General features: G+C 45.9%; 1 protein-coding gene across 2 annotated transcripts in view; it reads right to left on the bottom strand.

Moving 5' to 3' along the window:
• Paics (PAICS bifunctional enzyme) overlaps positions 1–20,426 on the bottom strand; it is a 30,042-nt gene that overhangs the window by 1,221 nt on the left and 8,395 nt on the right. For both annotated transcript variants that reach the window (XM_065433318.2, XM_065433311.2), the window contains exons 3-7: positions 7,377–7,555; positions 5,675–5,882; positions 3,799–3,968; positions 2,476–2,653; positions 403–561 (exon numbers count right to left, since the gene is read on the bottom strand). In XM_065433318.2, coding sequence (XP_065289390.1) covers positions 403–561; positions 2,476–2,653; positions 3,799–3,968; positions 5,675–5,882; positions 7,377–7,555 — 894 coding nt within the window. The remainder of the gene's footprint in view (positions 1–402; positions 562–2,475; positions 2,654–3,798; positions 3,969–5,674; positions 5,883–7,376; positions 7,556–20,426) is intronic.

Raw genomic sequence — 20,426 nt, 5'->3', positions numbered from 1 at the left:
ACACGGTCATGACCGCTTCATCTATGCACCGGACAAGGGGTCCTTTAAACAGAAATATCAAAATTCGCTTCATGGCTCAAGCCATTTATTGCAGTTACATATGCCTTAACTTGCTCATTTAACTCATGCACACTAGCACGAACACACACTACCAATTTACTAGTGTGTGTTGTTAGTACGTGTTGTAAAGTGTGACTGCAGTACCAGAGTCTGATGAAGGTGTGCTACCTACCTTACGGTAGTCGCCAATTGCCTCTAAGCCATAGTGGTACACAGATGTGCAGCATTACCCATTTCACTGAGCACAATTCACAGTTTATCATTGCAGATGTTATAATTGCCACCTGGTAAAGTGAAAGTTAGTGCAAGTGAAGCAGCTTCATACTGCCTCTGTGCCCTTACCAGACGGAAGCCTGAGTGATGACCAAACATCATGGGGTCCCCACTCCCCTGAGACAGGGGGGCAGTTGATCACTGGGAATACAGTGTTGCCAGATGTCACGGGGCCCAAGCCATTGCTTCGTCCCGCCACGCTGACAAAGACTGTTGGAATACCTTCACCTGAAATACAAGCCAGAAGAGCCAGGTGATGCATTTGTCATTTCACTGTAGCACTTGAAATGCCCTCGTACTTAAAAAATTCATAACATCTTAGGAGCTCATTCATGCAGGATTGTCCCACCCAAATCCTGCACGAATCTGTCAGAAGTAACGGCATTATCTTACTGGGCCCTCATTCATCTGCATGTATTTTGTAGCAAACCGCTCTGAGACTTGCGATTACGTTGAACTGCGAGAAACTTGCATCATGATTGCCCCTGTGCACCAACCAGAGCAGCCGAGTTTCTTTGCAACTCTGCCCTACATTTTAAGCTAGGGAATGCTGCTTCAAATTACAGTGTGCTACCTCTGTATCTCAGCAAGAATTGCATAACGCTGGTGAGCTCCCACAGCTCAGAATTCATATTCACAGATTTAGTCTAGTTTAGTGGTTGGGCAAACTGAGGCTTGTTAAACGAGATTGCTCCATTATAGCTACACACACCCACAGGATAAGTTTTTATCCAGTGGCTGTGGCACACCTTATGGCATTATGCAGGCTAGTTGGTGCATGGAGACAAAGGTAAAATTACAGATTGCTTGGCTACAAGGTATGCATCAAAGTGCATTGCTACACGGAGTGAGAGTCTTAAGTCATACAATAGACCATTACAACAATTTTTATTGCTTCAGCATGGTTTTGAAACGCAGTGGCCAGTGCAGTCTACTATACTGCAAGCAAAGTTTGCCATAGTGCATAAGAGTGTAGGAAAAAAGGTAGTTTAACTTGTGGTGAAGCTGGCAAGATGTAGTCTTTGCGACATGTTCTGCGGACAGTCTTGTTAGGAATATATTGAATATTCGCTCTCAAATGTGATTCTATACGATAATTTGCCCCACGTGTAACGAAATAACCAAAAGGCTCAAGAAAAGAACAAATGCCCTCACATGTATAAGTAAACATTCATCAGCCCTTCCACTCTGAAGAAGGACGAACAGTGAAGCTATGGTGCGTTTTACCTCAACTGACGCATCTATGTAGGTAGGTATTATTATTATCATCATCATCATCGTAGTCGTCGTTATTGTTAATAATAATAATAATAATATATTATTATTATTATTATTATTATTATTATTATTATTATTATTATTATTGTTATTATTATTATTATTATTATGTCGCCCAGGCGACTATGATGTAACCACAACACACAATGCCCACTGGTGGTAACAATGTGTGTAGAACGCAGGTGGCCATTAAAATGAGCCTTGACACGAGCGACAATATGCGTTGACCGGGGCGCAGTCAAAGGAGTGCACGAAACAAAACGTGTTTTTTTTTTCTTTTCTCATTTGAACTGAGCATACTTCCTAGTTAACTGAATGAAACTTGGAAGGACTAGAGTTTCATTCTAGCAGACAAACATGGGGCTGTCTGTTTCCCTCCTATAGAAGCCCATGTACTGACAGCAGATGAGAATTCCACAATATTTACTAATTCACTGTGAACTATATAATTATGAAAAGTAGACGAAACGCTGCATAATGTTAGAGCGGTCTTGACGACTAATTGTCATAATTTGTTTTGGGATAGTTTCGATAAAACAAAAGTTACAGCTGTTTTCTGTAACCATACTCCCTCCATAGATAGCCATGTATAGACAGCAGAGGGGATTCTGTAACATTTACTACTGCACTGTGAACTAACTAATTATGACAAGTAAATGAAACTCGATGTAATGATAGAGTGATCTTAGCGGCCCATTTCAGCATAGCTTTTCCAAGATAACTACATTAGATTGAGAGCTACAGAGCAGTCGCAAGAAACAGGAGACAAAAATGTTTTCGTGTCGACACTACGGATAAACGCATAGACACTGACCACCACCATTGGGTAGCTATATACAGCTTCGCTGTAAAAAAGTGACATGCCTTCATATTCAGCGATCATGTCCAGAGCCTGGTCGGTGTTCTTGTGTGCAGATGCTACCCTCAGCTCACAGGGAACGCCAAGCTTTTCACAGGCCTTCTTGATCTTTTCACAGTGCTCCTTGTCAGATGGTGAACCCATTACAACAGCGACTTGGGACTTTGGTTTGGGGCTAAGTTTCTGCAAAACAATGGAACGTTTTCAGTGCAGTGCTAGTTCTCTAGCAAACATTTCCGGTATGAGCTGTAAAATGCTGCATGACGGCAACATCGCATTAATTAATTAAAATTAAATTATGGGGTTTAACGTGCCAAAACCACTTTTTGATTATGAGGCACACCGTAGCGGAGGGCTCTGGAAATTTAGACCACCTGGTGTTCTTTAAAGTGCACCTAAATCTAAGTACACGGGTGTTTACGCATTTTGCCCCCATCAAAATGCTGCCACCGTGGCCGGGATTTGATCTCACGACCTCATGCTCAGCAGCCCAACACCATAGCCACTGAGCAACCATGGCGGGTAGGCAACATTGCATAACGTAACTCATAGGTAAGCAAATGCATCATATTCACTGACTTATTCAAGGTGAATGCACACTGCTCAACAGTGAATTAGGTGTTAGCAAATATGCAATTGGAGAGACTAGGTCATTGCAGAGCCATTGGATGTCGTAACTTTGAAGTTTTAATTACTTTGTTTAGTACAATATATGCAAGTTTTCAGACCACATTTTAATTGCTTTAGTTGGACATAAGAAGTCCCGAAAGTTGTTTTCATCTTCTGTATGTACACAACTGTGAAGAATGCTGGTAATTGTGCATAGCTAGCCTTTAGTAGTAGTATTGTAAGTCTTTTCTTTGTGTGTGTTTGCAATTGCCACGTGGCTACATTGCTAACTATGAAAACAAATATTTTCTTAAGGCTGCCAAAAAAAAAAATTGAGGGGTTTTACGTGCCAAAACCACTTTCTGATTATAAGGCACGCCGTAGTGGGGGACTCCGGAAATTTCGACCACCTGGGGTTCTTTAACGTGCACCTAAATCTAAGTACAGGGGTGTTTTCTCATTTCGCCCCCATCGAAATGCGGCCGCCGTGGCCGGGATTCGATCCCGCGACCTCGTGCTCAGCAGTCTAACACCATAGCCACTGAGCAACCACGGTGGGTCCAAGACTGCCAAAGTGGAACTAAAGCACAGTTTTAAAAAAAATGGCATTATCTTGCGAAAAATCTGCATGCTTAGGAAAGATTTTAATTTAACTATGATAATGGTGGCCGAATAACCATGCTTACTAAGCACTGCCTCAATCAGTTTTGCAACCGTACCTTGATCTGTTCTGCAACCCAAGCAAAGTTGCTCTTGACTGTTTCAAGGGCCTCGGCAGTGACTTCCTTCAGATTTCGGTAAACCTGCTTGTCGACCATCAACCTCTTGTCACCAGAGGGCCACAGACGCCAGGAGTCGCTGTCAATGATGTCAGCCAGCAGAAGTTCTCCTACAAGAAGAAAGCAGCCTTGTTACAATGCAGTCTTAACAGTGCATGAAACCCTCTTCATATGGGCGACGTTTGCTTATAATGTTGCACCTACAGCAAAGTAGCACTTACAGCAGCAGTTTTTCAGACCCTTTTACATGTGAAACATCATGCTGTTCACCAAGCCTAGAGTGTGAAGTTGCCTATATGGCATTCATAAACAGCCAACAAAAGGTATCTCTTAAAACATGCCACAGGGACCCACCTGGCTGTCTGTCTTGATAGATTAATTAGATCAAACAAAAATATGCATATCCAACACAAATGTTGGAATCTACATGAAGTGAAGCTCAGGTAAAAAGGTTAATAGCTGCTTTACAACTAATGGCAATGCGTATGATAATTGAAAACAGATAGTGCAACTGACACTGGATTTTTCAGTTAGTTCGATGCCAAAATTGGCCCTCACTGGATAACTGAAAACTCACTGGTCAGCACGAACGCAACTGACCCAAATGGTGACCCCAATAGTTGCAGCATGTGCCTTGGTGGTGCTAGGGGACAGTGAATACATCGAAGACAGTTAAAATACTATGTCACACAAGAAACATCCGAGCCTCCATGAGTGGGAGCAACGACAGCAATGGATTATTGGCACTTCGCAAAAAATTTCTTGTTCTCATGCATTCTTTTGTCATCTCCGTGTTTGTTGCACTCAATCATGTTTACACTGGTAAGCGACGAAGTTGTTCTTGACATACTCATGCTTCAGTTTGATTTAGCCACAATGCAGCATGCGAGTTAAAGGTATTTCGCAAAAATTCTGAATGCCACTTGTTGCTTCTACCGTTTGCCACTTCTTGACCATGTTGCTCTAGCTAGGGTGCACAACTGTAAGAGTGCATCATGCGTGTTAAAGCTGCTGAGGCTTAATAGGACTGATTTGGTCGGTTTTATGTAGCCCGGTAATTAACAACCCAAGCAGTCACGCAGTTAATGTTTTTGGATCTTATTTTACGTGTAGCTTTGCACATATTGAACTGCAGCTAGTTGCTTCATGCAGAACTGTCAATTTTTTTTGCAACCAGTGAAGTTAACCTTCACTGGTTGCATCTTTTTGCAATTGCCAGGAGTGGAGGTACGCTGTATATTTTTGTTTAAGTATCGGGTGCACTATAGATACAGGGTCGTGTTAGAATCTGGTAAATACGGTGAAATGAAGAGATGTGTTGGGCATCTTTTTCTGCATCTTTGATTCAACCCCCTGGATAAGTAAATCATTTTAGTAATTTCCTTAGAAGTTGAATTAACAGAAGTCTTTGTTTTAGCTCTGCTTTTAAGGAAGCCATTTGAAGAGGCCCACTCCCAAGATAACCGCATTTTCCAGCTTAGAAAAATCACAGCCACCATGACCTATGTATGTGGAATTGAGCCTGCGGCATGGAATCATTCCGCACATTGTCAATGCTGAAAATCATAGCGGACAAAGTCTCACATGAGATAGCCAACAACTTTGTCCAAGCCAAAGCAGTTTTATGCCATAGCACAAAAAAAGGGAGGGGGGGGGCAAACATTTCACCAGCACAATGTTACAGTTCAATATGAACATACAAAATATCACATGCCAACAGAAGCAAGTTTAGGTGTCATAAACCATTTTTAGCCTGGACCCTACAACACGCTTTAAAGTCTGAAAGATGTTTTCGGTTACGATTAATATGTTGTACCTGTCTGGAGGTCCACTCCATATTCCACCTTCATGTCAATCAGGCTGCAATTGAGTGATGCCCAGGCCCTCTCGAGGATCTCGAACACCGTGCGAGTCGTGCGTAGCATGACCTGCACCTCTTCGGGTCCAATGGTGACAGTGCCACACTTGAGCTTGGCCTCGATCAGCTGCTCCGTGGACCACTGGGGGTCATGGTTTGCATCATCCTGAAACAATGCAAGCAAATAATTGTACATTTTAATATGTGCTACTTTGGCATAACGCAAGAATAAGTGTCGGTTTTTTTAGAGTTCTTTATTGTGCATAATAATAAGGTTATAGAAGTCTTATATATATATATATTTATATACAGAGGGAGGTCCCATTATCAACAGACTCTACAGGGGACCTCCCATCAGAAATGAGTAGGAGATGAAAATTCAAAGCAGCTATATGCAAACACACAAGACATTGTATTAGTCACTAACACTAAAATATTTTAATGACACAAAGCAATTAATATAATGGTAATGACGAAATGGTTATATAGAGCGCAAATTTTAAATAATATGTTGTGCGGGTCACCAACATTGGCGACGTCCGGGTAACCAATGTTGTGCGGGACGCGAGCGTGGCTGGAAACGAGCAGAAAGAAGCGAGTGATGTGTCCCTGAAGAACAAGCAACAACCGACTTTATTTTTGTGTTCGTCCAGCCTCTACGGCTCGGTTGCAAACCCTCGCACCACTTCCCTTTCCCGCACACCCCGCGATAATATTTTATCGAGTCAAAAAGGGGAAAGGGTGTCTGGCTGCTGCTGTGCGACCGTGAGGCTGCCACAAATATTTTTCAAATATTTCGATATCTTATAACAGCCAAACTTTTCTTTTTTTTAGTTCCCTAAAAGTACACAGAGTATCCTGTGTCAACCAAGTGAAGAATAACACATTTGAAAATAACAGATGGGAGGTGTGAAATTTCATTAGTCACATGCATCTAGTTTCCAGTTTTGTTGATTTACACACTGAAAGTAACATCTCCAAGAATGGCAAGAAACAATATGGCTCCTACTCCGCAACCCACCATATGATTAGGCAAAAGCAGAGGGCAGCCTCGAATGGCACAGTTATTTCATCCGAAGAAGTTCTGGGAATGGTGTCAGCCACATGTGTAACTAGCAGTTCTCGAAACCACATATCAAATAAAAAAAAAATTATGTTCACCGGGTGGAAAACTAAAAATATTTTTACAGTGCAAAGCAAGCTGTACGTGCAGTACAGTCATATTTATCCTATGGAACAGACTTCTCCATATTTAACTCAGAAAATTTGCACTAATTTTTTTCTTTCTCAGTTTAGTACAGTCTTACCTTGTTTTCTTTTTTGCAATTCACTGTAGAGCACTGCTATATTCTTTTACTGATAAAAACTCAATACCTATCAGACGAATGGCTGTTATCATGTGCCGTAGTGATGTGCATACTTTGGATGTTTTATTATAATCCTGGGTGCTCTCCCAAGGCTTCCGTTTACGGCACTATTTCTTCAAGCTAAATGATGTCACTGCAACACATATCTGTATCACGGTGAAAGTATACTAAAGCGAATTTGTCATTATTGAATGCATAAAGGACCGTTGTCGTGCAATTTGTACGTAGTTCAAGTTTGTTACTTTTAGCATCCTTTAAACCCAACCGCTCAAAGCCTCCCCAAATGAACAAACCTTGAAGAAAGTCTCCAACTTGGGAGGGCTGAAGCGGTAGCCCTCATTCACTCCAGGGTTCCTCTTGAGGAACGAGCCCGTAGCAATGCGTCGCGTCACCCATTCGATGGGCACCATGGCGCAATTCCTGGCCACAAACGACTTGTCATCGTGCTTGCGGACAAAGTGGGTCTTGATTCCTGTAACAGCACAGATACACTGAGCATTCGATTTTGCTAGTCTGAAATGCTTTGCATTGTATATGTAGAAAGAACCAGCTGGGTATACTTTATTGAAAAATGGGAAGGGCAGAGGTGAATTTTGTTTTTATCCTTTATTGAAATGTTGCTACGAAATAAACCCTTAACATTTTGCTACCTTTTAAATTTTTGGAGCATTCAGGACAATTCTGAGCTGGAATGCAAGGGCGACACTTAGGGCAAAGTGAAAAGCTCTCACTTCCACATACCCCGTACCACACCAACAAAACATGAAAACAATGTAATGTATCTCGCTTTCTTATTACAGTAAGCCAATAATAGGCATTACAGTAAATCAATAATAGGCAACTCCCTTTAAATTCAATTTTTTGTTAATTTGATTGGGAATGAAGGTCTCAGGCAGAGACTGCACCTTTTGCTATGGGCCCACACTTTCATTATTTTGATCCTAAAGCTGGCATTCACTGGTTAATTTGAACTTGACCGGTCAGCATACACATACTTGATGGTAGATGGTAGTAGGTATACTACCACCAGTAGTACACATACTTGATAATGGATAGTAGTAGATCATCAAGTTTATTGATGAATATATATATATATATATATATATATATATATATATATATATATATATATATATATATATATATATATATCACAGCCAGAACAAGGCCCGCGCTGGCGACTTCGTTCCAAGATGGAAAATTTCTGGGGCCGTATAAGCAACATGAGCTGGCAACGAAAATAGATTGAAGCTAATTCGCTTAACTCATTGCGCGTCAGCACAGGGAACAGAACAAGATGCCTGAAAGCGCGAATGAACACCTGAGCACAGTATCTTGCAGTATATGTGTGCGTCTCAGCCACATTTCCAAACGACCCTTCGCGCCGCTGTTATGTCATATGGTTATATTCCACTAGATTGGCGCTGCGAACGATTAGGAACAGGAAACGAGATGAATTGTTACAAAACATGACTTTCTGTACAGTTCTTTCTTATTTTTTTTTATTTTTTTAGAGTGCGGGATCAATAATATGTTTATTGCTGTGTCCTTAATTTAAAAGAAAGGACATTCTGGGATTTTATATGCCAAAACCTTGACTTGATCATGAGGCACGCCATAATGTGCGACTCCGGATTAATTTTGACCACGTGGGATTCTTTAACGTGCACCCAATGCATGGTTACACGGATGTTTTTGCCTTTAGCCCCCGTTGAAAGGCGGCTTCGTGCTTATAACAGCGCAATGCGAAGGCCACTAGAAACCGCGGCGGCCTTTCATGACAATGTTCGTCTCCTGTAGATATCGCTTGTGCCTGGTCAAGCATGAAGCGCAGCTGTAAGGTGTGGCGAGATGAAGGAACCATGGCCTCCGAGATCAGAACGCGCACCTCCCGATCTCGGAGGCCAGTGAAGGGGGATTCCCAAACGGCGTGCTATCCATTGGGGCAGGACTGAAGATGTTGTGGGCTCATTACTTCTGTTGCCGTTGTCTGGTAATCTAGAGATACGATCATATATATGGCAGTAAAGAAAAACTGAGGACGCTTAAGGTTCGCCTTTAAACTGGAACGCGATAGCAAAGATCCCCGACTGCTTCTCACGCTTCCCGGCAACTGCAGCTTATGAATGTTTACCGCGAAACGCAGGCGGCGAACGCTATGCACGAAGGAGAGCTTCCTGGTAGAAACACAGCCTCTTGCATGGGCCGCGGATGTGCGGAGACGAGCGCGATCTGTAGGTGTAGAAAGAAACCGAGCGTTGCAAGGAACCGAGCGCGTGGCTGTACGACTTGTAGAAACGCTGAAAGGGGGTTTGTGTTTGAGTTTCCACATAACAGAATTGGGTTTTTTCGTGTATTCAAATTACGATCCGACGCTCCCGTGTCTGTAGAATGTGTGTAAGCCGTACCCTACGATTTTTCCGACTCATTTAACTTTGAGAAATTCAATTAGTTCGGTAACGTCTCCGCGCTACGAGGAGCGCCTGCGTGGTTGGCTTTGCGTGATTCGGAATCATATTTCGCGAGAAGACGGTCGACGCTAGACGTGAGCCGCCGCCGCCGTATTTTCTGCGTCAGGGGGCAATTACATGTTTACCGAGCGTCATCTTCCGCACTGAAATGGTCGCGGTTTCTTTTTTTTTTTTTCCCTTACCCGTGCTTGGAGAGTCAGTAAAAAGCATACAACAGTTAGAAAATGAAACCCTGCGCGCCGGCAAACTCTCCAAGGTCGTGTTGTCGTCCTGCTACTACTGCTGCAGCGTACTTCCTTGTTTTCGTTATAGGAGTTTGTTGTAGTGGTGCCAGCGATCTTCGGCGGCCTCGAGTGAGCGCGCGCTTTGGGTTAATGGCAGTCGAGCTGCTGATGCCAGGTTCCGTGGCCGTTCGTTGCGTCCATCGAGCACGCTTGCTTTCCAAAGTTATCGGCGCGGTGCAATATTAACGCGAAGCACTCTCGCATCTCTGGGCGATCGAGCATTGGCACACGCACCTATGGGGGCCGATAAGAGGAAGAAATAGAGTTGGGCCGGCCGCGTACGTACTGTGTAAGGCAGTATTGCACCGCGCCGATAACTTTGCAAAGCAAGCCCGACGGCCCGACGACATGTGTCGTCGTGGCAAGGTCGTGTCAACCGCGTACTCCTCGCGCATTCTCGCGAAACCGAAATTCCTAGCTGCTGTTTCCCCTATCCCGACTGAAACACATATCAAGAGCTACACTCTTAAAACGGTTGCACCCTTTGGGGTGTATATTTGTCCCACAACAATAATTGTCATCCGCCTTGCTTGCGATTTCTTTCCTGAAAACTCGGCGCTCGCTACTTTCCTGTCGAGAATGCTGCGTCACACTGATAAGGCGCATGCCGTTCGTGATTGGGAAGTACCGTGCTCGCAGCGTTAAAGAAAGGAAACGCGGGCAGCACGGATGACGATTATTGTTGTGGGACAAGATACGCCCCAAAGGGTGTAAATTTTTCTAAGAGTGTAGCTTACTAGACCAAGGTACACTCTAAGAAAAGAGTAAACCCTTTGAGTGTTACCTTGCCACACAACGATAATCGTCATCTGCCTTGTCCGCATTTCCTTTCTTTAAGGCTGCGCGCCCGGTAGTTCCTGCAGTAACGAACGGCATGCGCGTCATCAGCATGACATAGCGTTACCGACAGGAAAGTAGCGGGCGCGGCGTTTTCAAGAAAGGAACGCAAGTTGTGCGGCAGATATACACCCCAAAGGGCGTAAACTTTTTATAGTGCACTTTTATAGAGGTACACCCTTTGGGGTGTATATCTGCCACACAACAATAATCGTCACCTTACCTTGGTTCTGTGCAGCCAGGTGACATTTGTATATTTTTAAACTCTGGCTAAAGTTAGCTGGGACACCCTGTGTGTGTGATATATATTTAGTTCAACATCATTATCGGACACGTGCGGAACGCATCTCCGAACAGTGGACGCAGACAAAGGAGAAGAAAACGAATCTAACGCGATCGAACGGTTTCGAATGAGGGTCGCCTGGTATTCGTCGCGTTCGCTAGAACGATTGAACTGCAAGTTCCTCTTCACCGGCGTTATATTTTTCTGCACGTAAGAGCAAAGTCTGCCGTTGCTCGGTCCTCACGTTCTACTTCAAAAACCCAAATGAGCTGATCGAGAGCGGAAATTCAGGTTAAAAGTACTCTCCATGTCGTTTACATAGAATGTAATTCGAGCACTGCTTTAAATAAGGGGGCGGGGAGGGGGATAATTGGCGCCATCGATGGCTCAAGCCGCAACGAAGCCACTACAGGACAACAGCTAGCACGCACATGACAGTGCAACAAACAAAAGCATGCGCGGCTTTGAATACGCCCCGACGAGCGCATAAGATTTCCAACCGACACTACGTCGAGGTCAGCAGGAAGCGTCAACGGCTCATGGCTGTGATGAACGCACCTTTACGCAGGAAATATGTGCTAAAGTTGCGATACCCCTCCCCTCTCCGCGTCACCTGCGGGCAGGGGCCACCAGATACGTCGGAAACCCGAGGTGCTGCGTGCGCGCGGGAGCGTCACGCGCAATGACGTCAGATGAGCGCAGGATTTCACTTGCGTCACGTTCGACACGCGCAAGCTCAGCGCGCGCGCGCCAGACAAGCTTTCTGGCGTAACGCACACAAAAGCGCGAACTCGAAAGCTCGTCTGCACACGAGTCCCCGCACGCCTTCTAGGGCCTGCATGCGGAACAGGTTTATGTCAATCAGCTGCTGTAGTGCTATGACCCGTATAAGAAAAGGGCTAGTTGCACGTATTGTACGTATTTTCGTACCAGAAGTCACGTTCTTTTCTTTTATCTCTTTTTTTTTTGTACCTTGCACGCTATGGTGCGACTGGAGGAAAAAACGTGGCCCCCGCAGTGAAGTAAACGTCATTATCAAAATACGCGCCCATAATATTGGTCCACTGCCAAGAAATACAGGTTGTCGGGGAGGAACCTGACCTGCAAACACGATGGCGTAATTCCGACAACGATGAGACCGCCGCGTTGCTCGATTAAAGCAATAGGCTTCGAAGGGGGGAAATGCTTTCACGGTAATAAAATCTGCGACATTCTCCACACAAGAGACGTACACGCATGCTACGCAATCTGGTTGCAGCGGAGCTTTTATAGCTGAAAAGTCGGATGGAAGAAACAGGCATCGGACGAGGAGGCACTACAGAAACGGCTCCGATTTTTTTCTTTCTTTAACGAACACGAGCATTCGCAGCAAAGAATCCGCGGCATAATGCAGGAACGCGTGGTCGAACAGGTGGCGCCAAGCGCGTGAAGAAGAAAAAGCCATCGTCGCACGCAAATTGTGGGGCAGCAAGGGCGAATTGCATGCATGGTTATCGGGCGGTATATAAGCAGAAAGGCCTCTCGCTCGCATTTAAGCCGGAGGAAGCTGTGATGAAACGGTACCATAAACGTTATCTGAATTTTCAAGCGAGTGCGCGAGATACGCACTCGGTTCTGCCTACTTTGCGCTGATCTGGTCGAGAGAGAGAGAGAGAGAAAGCGTGGTCTTTCCGCTTCGCAATAACCCTTCGAGCGCCTTTGTTTATTTTCTGCGGAAGGAAAAGAAGGCACGAGTGATACGGCTATACAGGCGTGCATAAAAGCTTTTCCGCGCAGAAACGGTGCTTCTGAGGAGGCATTTCAAAGCGAGCAGCACAGACTTTAGTGGGAGCGCAGACTTGCAGCACCCTCAGGGACACGGTGGTGCACCGCAGGCCTGCGCATTTCGCAGACACGAAAGGACTTTATCAGCGAAGGGGGCGCGAGAGGGGAACTGGCTGCCGCCGAACGAATTCCTGGGCGTCCCAAGGACGGAAAAACTCGCAGATACGCGGCGCCCCTCGCCAGTGACGACAAAGGTGGTCGCAGCGTGCGCCTCTCACCCGATCTCGCGAGCAAATGCGTTCTCCCCCGTTCGCTGTCGCGCGATTCCTCAAGACCGCGCAGCGCTCAACCTACTTGACGCTCCTTGTGGCGCTGCTAACCGACCGCTAGGTAATAATACATGGCGCCTCCCCCGAGGCGCTCTCTAATCGCCAATTTTCCCGAACGCCACGCTGACTCAACGTGCTGAAAAACTATTACCGATTTTACTCCTTGTCGTATACGTCAATGCACCTGTAGGCATTGTGAAATATACTTAACTGAAACGGTTTCCAGTTTGCTGGCGACTCAACCGCTTCAGGTCCAAGAAAGATAACATGCAGCTCACATATATGCCGCGGTCTGTGTTATGCAGCACCTGCATTTGACATTTCTCCTTCGATTCCTGCATGGTTGGTTCCCCTCATGGCTCGTACGTGTGGCACTAAATTGCACCATGGTATAGGTTGTCCTCTCCGAACATCCACTGCATTAGCTAGGTAGCAAAAGATCGCACATTAGCAGTAAAAAGTGAAGTTCTTTAACATATATGCACCAAAGAAAGCTCGATGGACGAACGGTTTGGCATTTCACTCCCATCGTAATGCCGCCGCCGCGTCCAGCAATCGAACCTGCGACCTTGCAATCCGCATGAGAGCGCCATATATAGCCGTCCGAGCCGATCCGTTCAATACGCTCACTCCACACTCCACACACATATTTATTTTTATTTATTTATTCATTATTACTCTCAGGGCCAAAGGCATTAAAAAGTGGAGTGGGTCACAGCAAATGAGAAAAACAGAAGCAGTTAGGCCTGAATACCATAGCTCATGAGTCGATCACTCACACTCGGACTGATTCGAGAGTTGAGACTCGGCGAGTCAGGCTGAGTAGAATTTTGGTGAGTGAAAAAAGATGCATATTGTGAGCGAGTCTGAGTGAATTGCGTTTGTTTTAGCGAACTATTGTCTCGCTACATGAAAATCGGATTTCTCTGGCCAGTTTGGAGGCCTCCAAGCCTCCGCTGCGTCCACTTTATATACTGCTGTTTATACATGCTGTCAGCCAGGACCTCCTCTATCAAAGTTAAGTATGTTTTCTTGTACTGTTGGACTTATCCAGTGCGCGCTGCATGCAGTAAAGCTGGTAGCCTGCGACCTTTTACTTCTAGCTCTAAAAATGGACATTCGCAATATCGATACAATCGCGCAGCCATTGCATAATGACCAATGCGTCCGAAGAGATATCGCACTACAAGGTCGACGTACTACGAGCGTACAGCCGCAGGCGACTCAGCGCCAGCTGTACATATCGAAGCCAGGCCATTTCTTATCTTCATCTGCACACAGAAGTCAATTTCCAGCTTGCATGTATATGTTTGGCTAGCGTATATGTGTACAAAGCATCAATATAGGGTGCAAGTTCGTTCACGTCTGTCCATTTGTGCAGAAAATCGTGGTGTTATCCTTATCCCCTTTTTCTTCGCACCCTATCCGCTGCAATGTTTGCCTTATGCATATGTACCAACAAATAAAACTTTCAGCGCAGTTGACCCTGAAAAAACGCGCCATTCAAGGAAAGTTGACCCGGTAACGCCGGTATGGTTCTGGGTGCTTTCATAGAGAATGATCTCCTTCGAATAGTAAAAAAGGAAAAGAACGTTGCCGCATTGCAATTTACTGCAACGCGAAAATTTTTGCTGCGATAGAAAAAATAAAATTTAAAAAAATCCTCCATTTATGGCACGTGTAGCTATAACTAGCAGCAGAAAGAAAGCTATAATTCAATACCAAAACAGTTTAGTATCACAAATATCCTGTCATGAGAGTTTTCTTTTTTTCCCTCTAAAACGTTTGATTAATTGCAAAAAGCCGCAGCCAACTTTCTTGAGTTTTCACGCGTAACCCGCAGCGCCGGTGCTTCGCTGTTATACGTCACGAATTCTAAAATATTTTTGCGCGTTCGGGCCGTTCCTGCACGATAAAAGTTGCCAACTTTTGCTATAGGCTGAGACTTCGGTTTGTTTTAGAATACGGTATAATCCTTTATCGGCGATATGCTAATCCCTAGCATGGGGATGTGCAAATCCAGGACGGCACGGGCATCTTTGGTGCGGCAAGATGGCGTCGCCCCACGCCTTTCGCTTTATCGCCTTTCCTGGCTCAGCAAGGCTCCACAAGACAAATTATCGCTGTCCCAGAAGTTTTGCGGATCTCGTTTAACATGGCGTTCCTCTTCTCTGCGCCTTTAAAGTGTGCTGGCGCATGTCCGCTAGCAGCATGCACAGCTGGTTTCAGGAAAAGGGAGAATCCTTGAGCACTTGAGTCTAAAAATGTCAGAAACATGCGGTTTCAAGAACAAAGAAAATTCTGATAGCCACACAAGCATCTGCGCAAATAACACTACAGAGCAAAAAGGAAAGGTCAGTCTTATCGCCTCAGTGCAGTGGGGACACTGCGATACTTGCTTTGGATCTGGCAAAAGATATGCGGGCAGCGCGTATAGCCATTATCTACACAATGATCACGAGAGGTCAGTCTCGGAAACACTCCACGACTGCCTCCCACAAGCAGGGGCCCATCCACAGATGGCTTTCTTTCCTCCCAAGAGCGGCAATCTAAAAAGTGCAGAGGACGTCGACTATCTTATCACGGCGCGCGAGCAGGCGCCGTCTGCGGCGATCAGGACCCTGCGGGACTTACAACACTTGCTTGTTTGTTTCGCCTCGTATAATAGGCGAGCACTTGTTTTTCACGCTCCAATTGAGTGCCCTTTCGAAAGAACCTGAAACACTTTCTCAGTTGCTAAGACTGTTGCAGATTTGCTTATCGTGACTATACGCGCGATATTTGGTTCGACATATGTGTTGTGGGGGCAAAAGGCTCAGAAACGAAGGCAGACGTACAAGAAAATGAAGGCATACTGTATCAGCAACGACCGTCTCTGAACATTAAAGAAAAAAAAAAGGAGGAAAGAAGGTCGAGCAAGGAGAGAGAGAGACAGACAAAATGGTTTGCTAACGAAGATTCATAGTGCGTTGTGTGATCAGTAAACGCCAGTTGCGTAGGAAGAGCGTTAACCCTGCTTTTAAATGCGTGATAATTTCAATGCCTATTCATCGAGGAAACCTTTCCGTCCGTGACATAAGACGGTCGTTTTCAAGACAGGGCCTGCAGCAGCGAGCGAATTCGCCTTCGCGCTGCCCCTCGCTTCAAAGCGAACTGAGCAACGAGAGAACAGCGCCCATCACTCTTAGAAAAATTTACACCCTTTGGGGCGTATCTTGTCCAACAACAATAATCGTCATCCGTCTTGCCCGCGTTTCCTTTCTCTAACGCTGCGAGCCCGGTACTTCTCAGTCACGAACGGCATGCGCGTTATCAGTGTGACGCAGCATTCTTGACAGGAAAGTAGCGACCGCCGAGTTTTCAGGAAAGGAAACGCAAGCAAGGCAGATGACGATTATTGTTGTGGGACAAATTTACACCCCAAAGGGTGCAACCGTTTTAAGAGTGTGCAATAAAAGAAACTCAGCACTCGGCGCACTGTTTCCCCATCGCAAATCGCTTTCAAGACAGCTAGGGCCCGCGCGTCTCGCTTCAACGCGAACTAGGCAGCGAGAACACAGGTCTGCGCGGCCGCGCCATACGGCGCCGGAGCACGGTTGATTACGCTGAATCATGGTTCATCGCAGATTGATAAGGCGCCAAAGAGCTATAACGGCTCATAATAATCGCAAGGTCACCAGTGCACCCGGCGCTGCCACCTGCAGTAGTTTGCTTGCGTCATTAATTGACATTGCGCCGCCGTCCGCAGCATGCAGTTCGTGTCGCCGCAGCTCTGTCGTTTATGCTGGTCGGATGAAGTTTCATAACATTGACAACAACACAGAGCTGCATGGAGATGATCAAGTGGCACGATGCTTACGGATACTTAGACAACTCCCAGATTACTTTCTGCGTGAATTTTTTTATAGCCCGTTTTATTTTCTTGCGCTTAATTTTGTATCAGTCGTGACGGACCGCTGTGCGTGTGACCATACAGTAAGCGCCAATGCGCTTATTAGCCGTTTTAGCTGACTAACTAATGTCTCGTGGAGGCAGGGCACATCGCAATTGCAGAGTTGAAGTTAAAAAAAAATAAATTATGGGGTTTTGCGTGCCAAAACCACTTTCTGATTATGAGGCACGCCGTAGTGGGGGACTCCGGAATTTTTGATCACCTGGTGTTCTTTAACGTGCACCTGAATCTAAGTACACGGGTGTTTTCGCATTTCGCCCCCATCGAAATGCGGCCGCCGTAGCCGGGATCCGATCCCGCGACCTCGTGCTCAGCAGCCCAACACCACAGCCACTGAGCAACCACGGCGGGTAGAGAGAGTTGAAGTCAGCCAGTGTTAAGAACGGCCAGCTGCAGTGCAAGTTTTGCCAACCAGTTGCGACTGTGGAGGCAACATTCCGGGAGCGTCGCCGCAAACCTCTAGCCACGGCGTGACTAAGTCGACTGTGTGTGAACAACAATACGTGCGTCCTCGACTCTCCGTCGTTGGAGCCGAGTTTGACGAAGTCGCCATTGTAACTAAACGGGCTCGGCGGACCAACTATTGTTACTGAGCCGCGGGAACGTCTACTGACACCCCTTCCCACGCGCCGACCAAGACGTCAGACAATGGGCGGCCGGCTGGCGCGCTGCAGTTCGGGGAATAAATGCCCCTACGGTGCCTGGTCAAATCGCCTACGGTGCTTGGACGGCCATTTCCGTCACCTGGGTATCGGGGGAGGACCGAGTGTCAGGACACACTCTCTCAAGCAGTCATGTTAGACTGATATAAATACTGTAAATAAACCCATATTCCTCATTCTCGATGAGAAGCAGTCCTTCCCTTCATCAACGTCCCCAGCGTGGATAAGTTGGACGACGGCCTGGGCCAGCTACCTTCTAATTCATGCCCGACTCCAATCTTGACAACGGATCACGAGCGATGGGATTGAACCCCAATCATAACACCAGAGAGAACAGCCAACGAATTCGTTGTGTTCAACACTCTCGCTGGCGAAATTATTCAAAGTTGACTCGCAGTGACCCGCAGAGCACAACCATGCCTGAGAAAAATTTTGGCGCCAGTTTCGAAACATGCGGCAATATATGTTCCTGCTCCAGTTAACATGTTCCCGCGCTGACGAAAAAATTAGGTAACTAGAACAGCAACTCTCTTCGCCGCGAGTTCGGAGTTCGCATTTCTGGAAAGCGGAAGATTCTATAGCGAATGGTTATGCTTTTGCGTACTATAGTTGATCTCCAATTCTGCAATTAAACCGTGCCTTCTAAATATATTAGCGAAAATTAATGATTATGTGGACGATTAGAGCACAAATTATGATGTCCACCATTCCTGTGAATCCGAGTAGGAAAATAAAGGGTGTGTCGAACTTCAAATTTTTTAATAAGCAGGGTTGTCGGAAACACGCTCTCTCTGTCAGCAAACAGGTCGATCGATGACAGGATTTCTTGGCCGTATTTGCGGATCACCATTAGAGGACTATACAACTCCGTGCGTCAGACGCTGCGCGCCGCGAAAAAAAAAAGTAAAACAAAGATTGTATCGTTCTGCTCGCATTTGTGCGAGGGGGTAAATTGACGGACTCGTGGAGATATACGCGTATCTTCAAGCATCTGAAAGTGACGCATGGCTAACGCGGCCTGAACCATCAACGTCACTATACGACCGCTATTCTGTACACATCGTCTGACGTCTGATCGTCTGACGAGATCTAAACATTTGTCTTTTATTTATTCATACGGTTGACCTGCCGGCTGTTACAGGGTCTCATCAGCAATACATTACACGAGCGAAACATTTCAAAACATTTAAAAAAGAGAAAAAAAAATTTGGAAAATAAATATTAAACAGGGGGAATTAAGTTAGTATGTATTAGCAAATCAACGTTTCTGCAACAGATTAAAAGGTTGCTCTTAACGCGAGAGAAGGTCCGAATAAGCCAGACGTGATTCAGAAACGAAAGGCAAGATCGAGACGTCACACTGACGTATAGCGGCCGTGATGTATACGTTCTGCATGTCGCCAAATTAAAAGGAAAGTTTGCTCTTGCTTTTATTAGCTATAGTGATTAACCATTTCCCGCCACATGAATGAAAATAGAGATTTGGAGGATAAACTTTTACAGTCTCAGCTTATTTAGTGTTGATCTTTAGTGTTCCCTAGAGAACACATTGCAGAACAATTGGACACAAGAGTATATTTATATATGAGCTCCCCAAGCGCCCTTTACTGTAGCGCATTCGACGTATACGAGTTAAATTTTTTTTTAATTATGGGGTTTTACGTGCCAAAACCACTTTCTGATTATGAGGCACGCCGTAGTGGAGGACTCCGGAAATTTCGATCACCTGGGGTTCTTTAACGTGCACCTAAATCAAAGCACACGGGTGTTTTCGCATTTCGCCCCCATCGAAATGCGGCCGCCGTGGCCGGGATTCGATCCCGCGACCTCGTGCTCAGCAGCCCAAAACCATAACCACTGAGCAACCACGGCGGGTTATACGAGTTACGTCGGCCACCCACTTATCTAGGAAAGCAAAGGTACACAAAGCACGCACTCGGCAGATGCTCTTTGTTTTGTCCTCGTATGGGCGTTCAACCCTGTGGCGATGCTGTCTCGCGGTATCTCTCCTGGCCTCGGTGCGGGAGACGCAACGTGTCACGGCCACTACGCGCGGAAAAAGATCATGAGATTGCGAACGTATGTGGGCGCACAACGTTGGCGATGCGAGTAATTTACAGCCTGATAATGCTCGTGTATAATTTGGCATGTATGAAATTTGTTCGGTTTGTATAGTTATGCCCGTATATCGTGATCAAATTCTGCCGTCGCGAGAACGGCAAGATTTGTTCAGATGCGCGAATGACAAGGAGGAAAAAAAAAATGGCTGTGGCTTAGGTAAGGTTAAGCCCAGGATGCGAAGCATACTAGCCTTTATTTTAGTTGTTGAACCACTGTTTAGCCTGGTGAACTGCTGTTGCTTGGCTATATTTGGTTCGGCTAGACGAAGAAACAACTTATGCATTACTGCTTCGCCTTCAAGAGTGGAACGCGACAGCGTTCCCGTCGACCCGCCAAGGGGTGTAAGACAATGGGCTACAGGGCAGCGACTACGCGCCCCGCATTGGACGCGGTGAGCGTCGAGCAAAGCAGCGTTCGGCGCGGCAACGAAATGTGCGCCTGAGCAAGAGACGCACGCCTTAGAAACAGCTCGTTTCTAAGGCAACACCGCATTCACTAGAGGCGCTTTTGTACCGCTTTGAAGCATCGTACTCGTGGCTCAGTGGTAGCGTCTCCGTCCCACACTCCGGAGACCCTGGTTCGATTCCCACCCAGCCCGTCTTGCAAGAGTTGAGCCAAAGCCACTTCTCCTCTGTCGTGA

The sequence above is a fragment of the Dermacentor albipictus genome, chromosome 3 (genome assembly GCF_038994185.2).
Source record: "Dermacentor albipictus isolate Rhodes 1998 colony chromosome 3, USDA_Dalb.pri_finalv2, whole genome shotgun sequence".
Taxonomy (NCBI): Eukaryota; Metazoa; Arthropoda; class Arachnida; order Ixodida; family Ixodidae; genus Dermacentor; species Dermacentor albipictus.
This window is presented reverse-complemented; position numbering and strand designations above follow the sequence as displayed.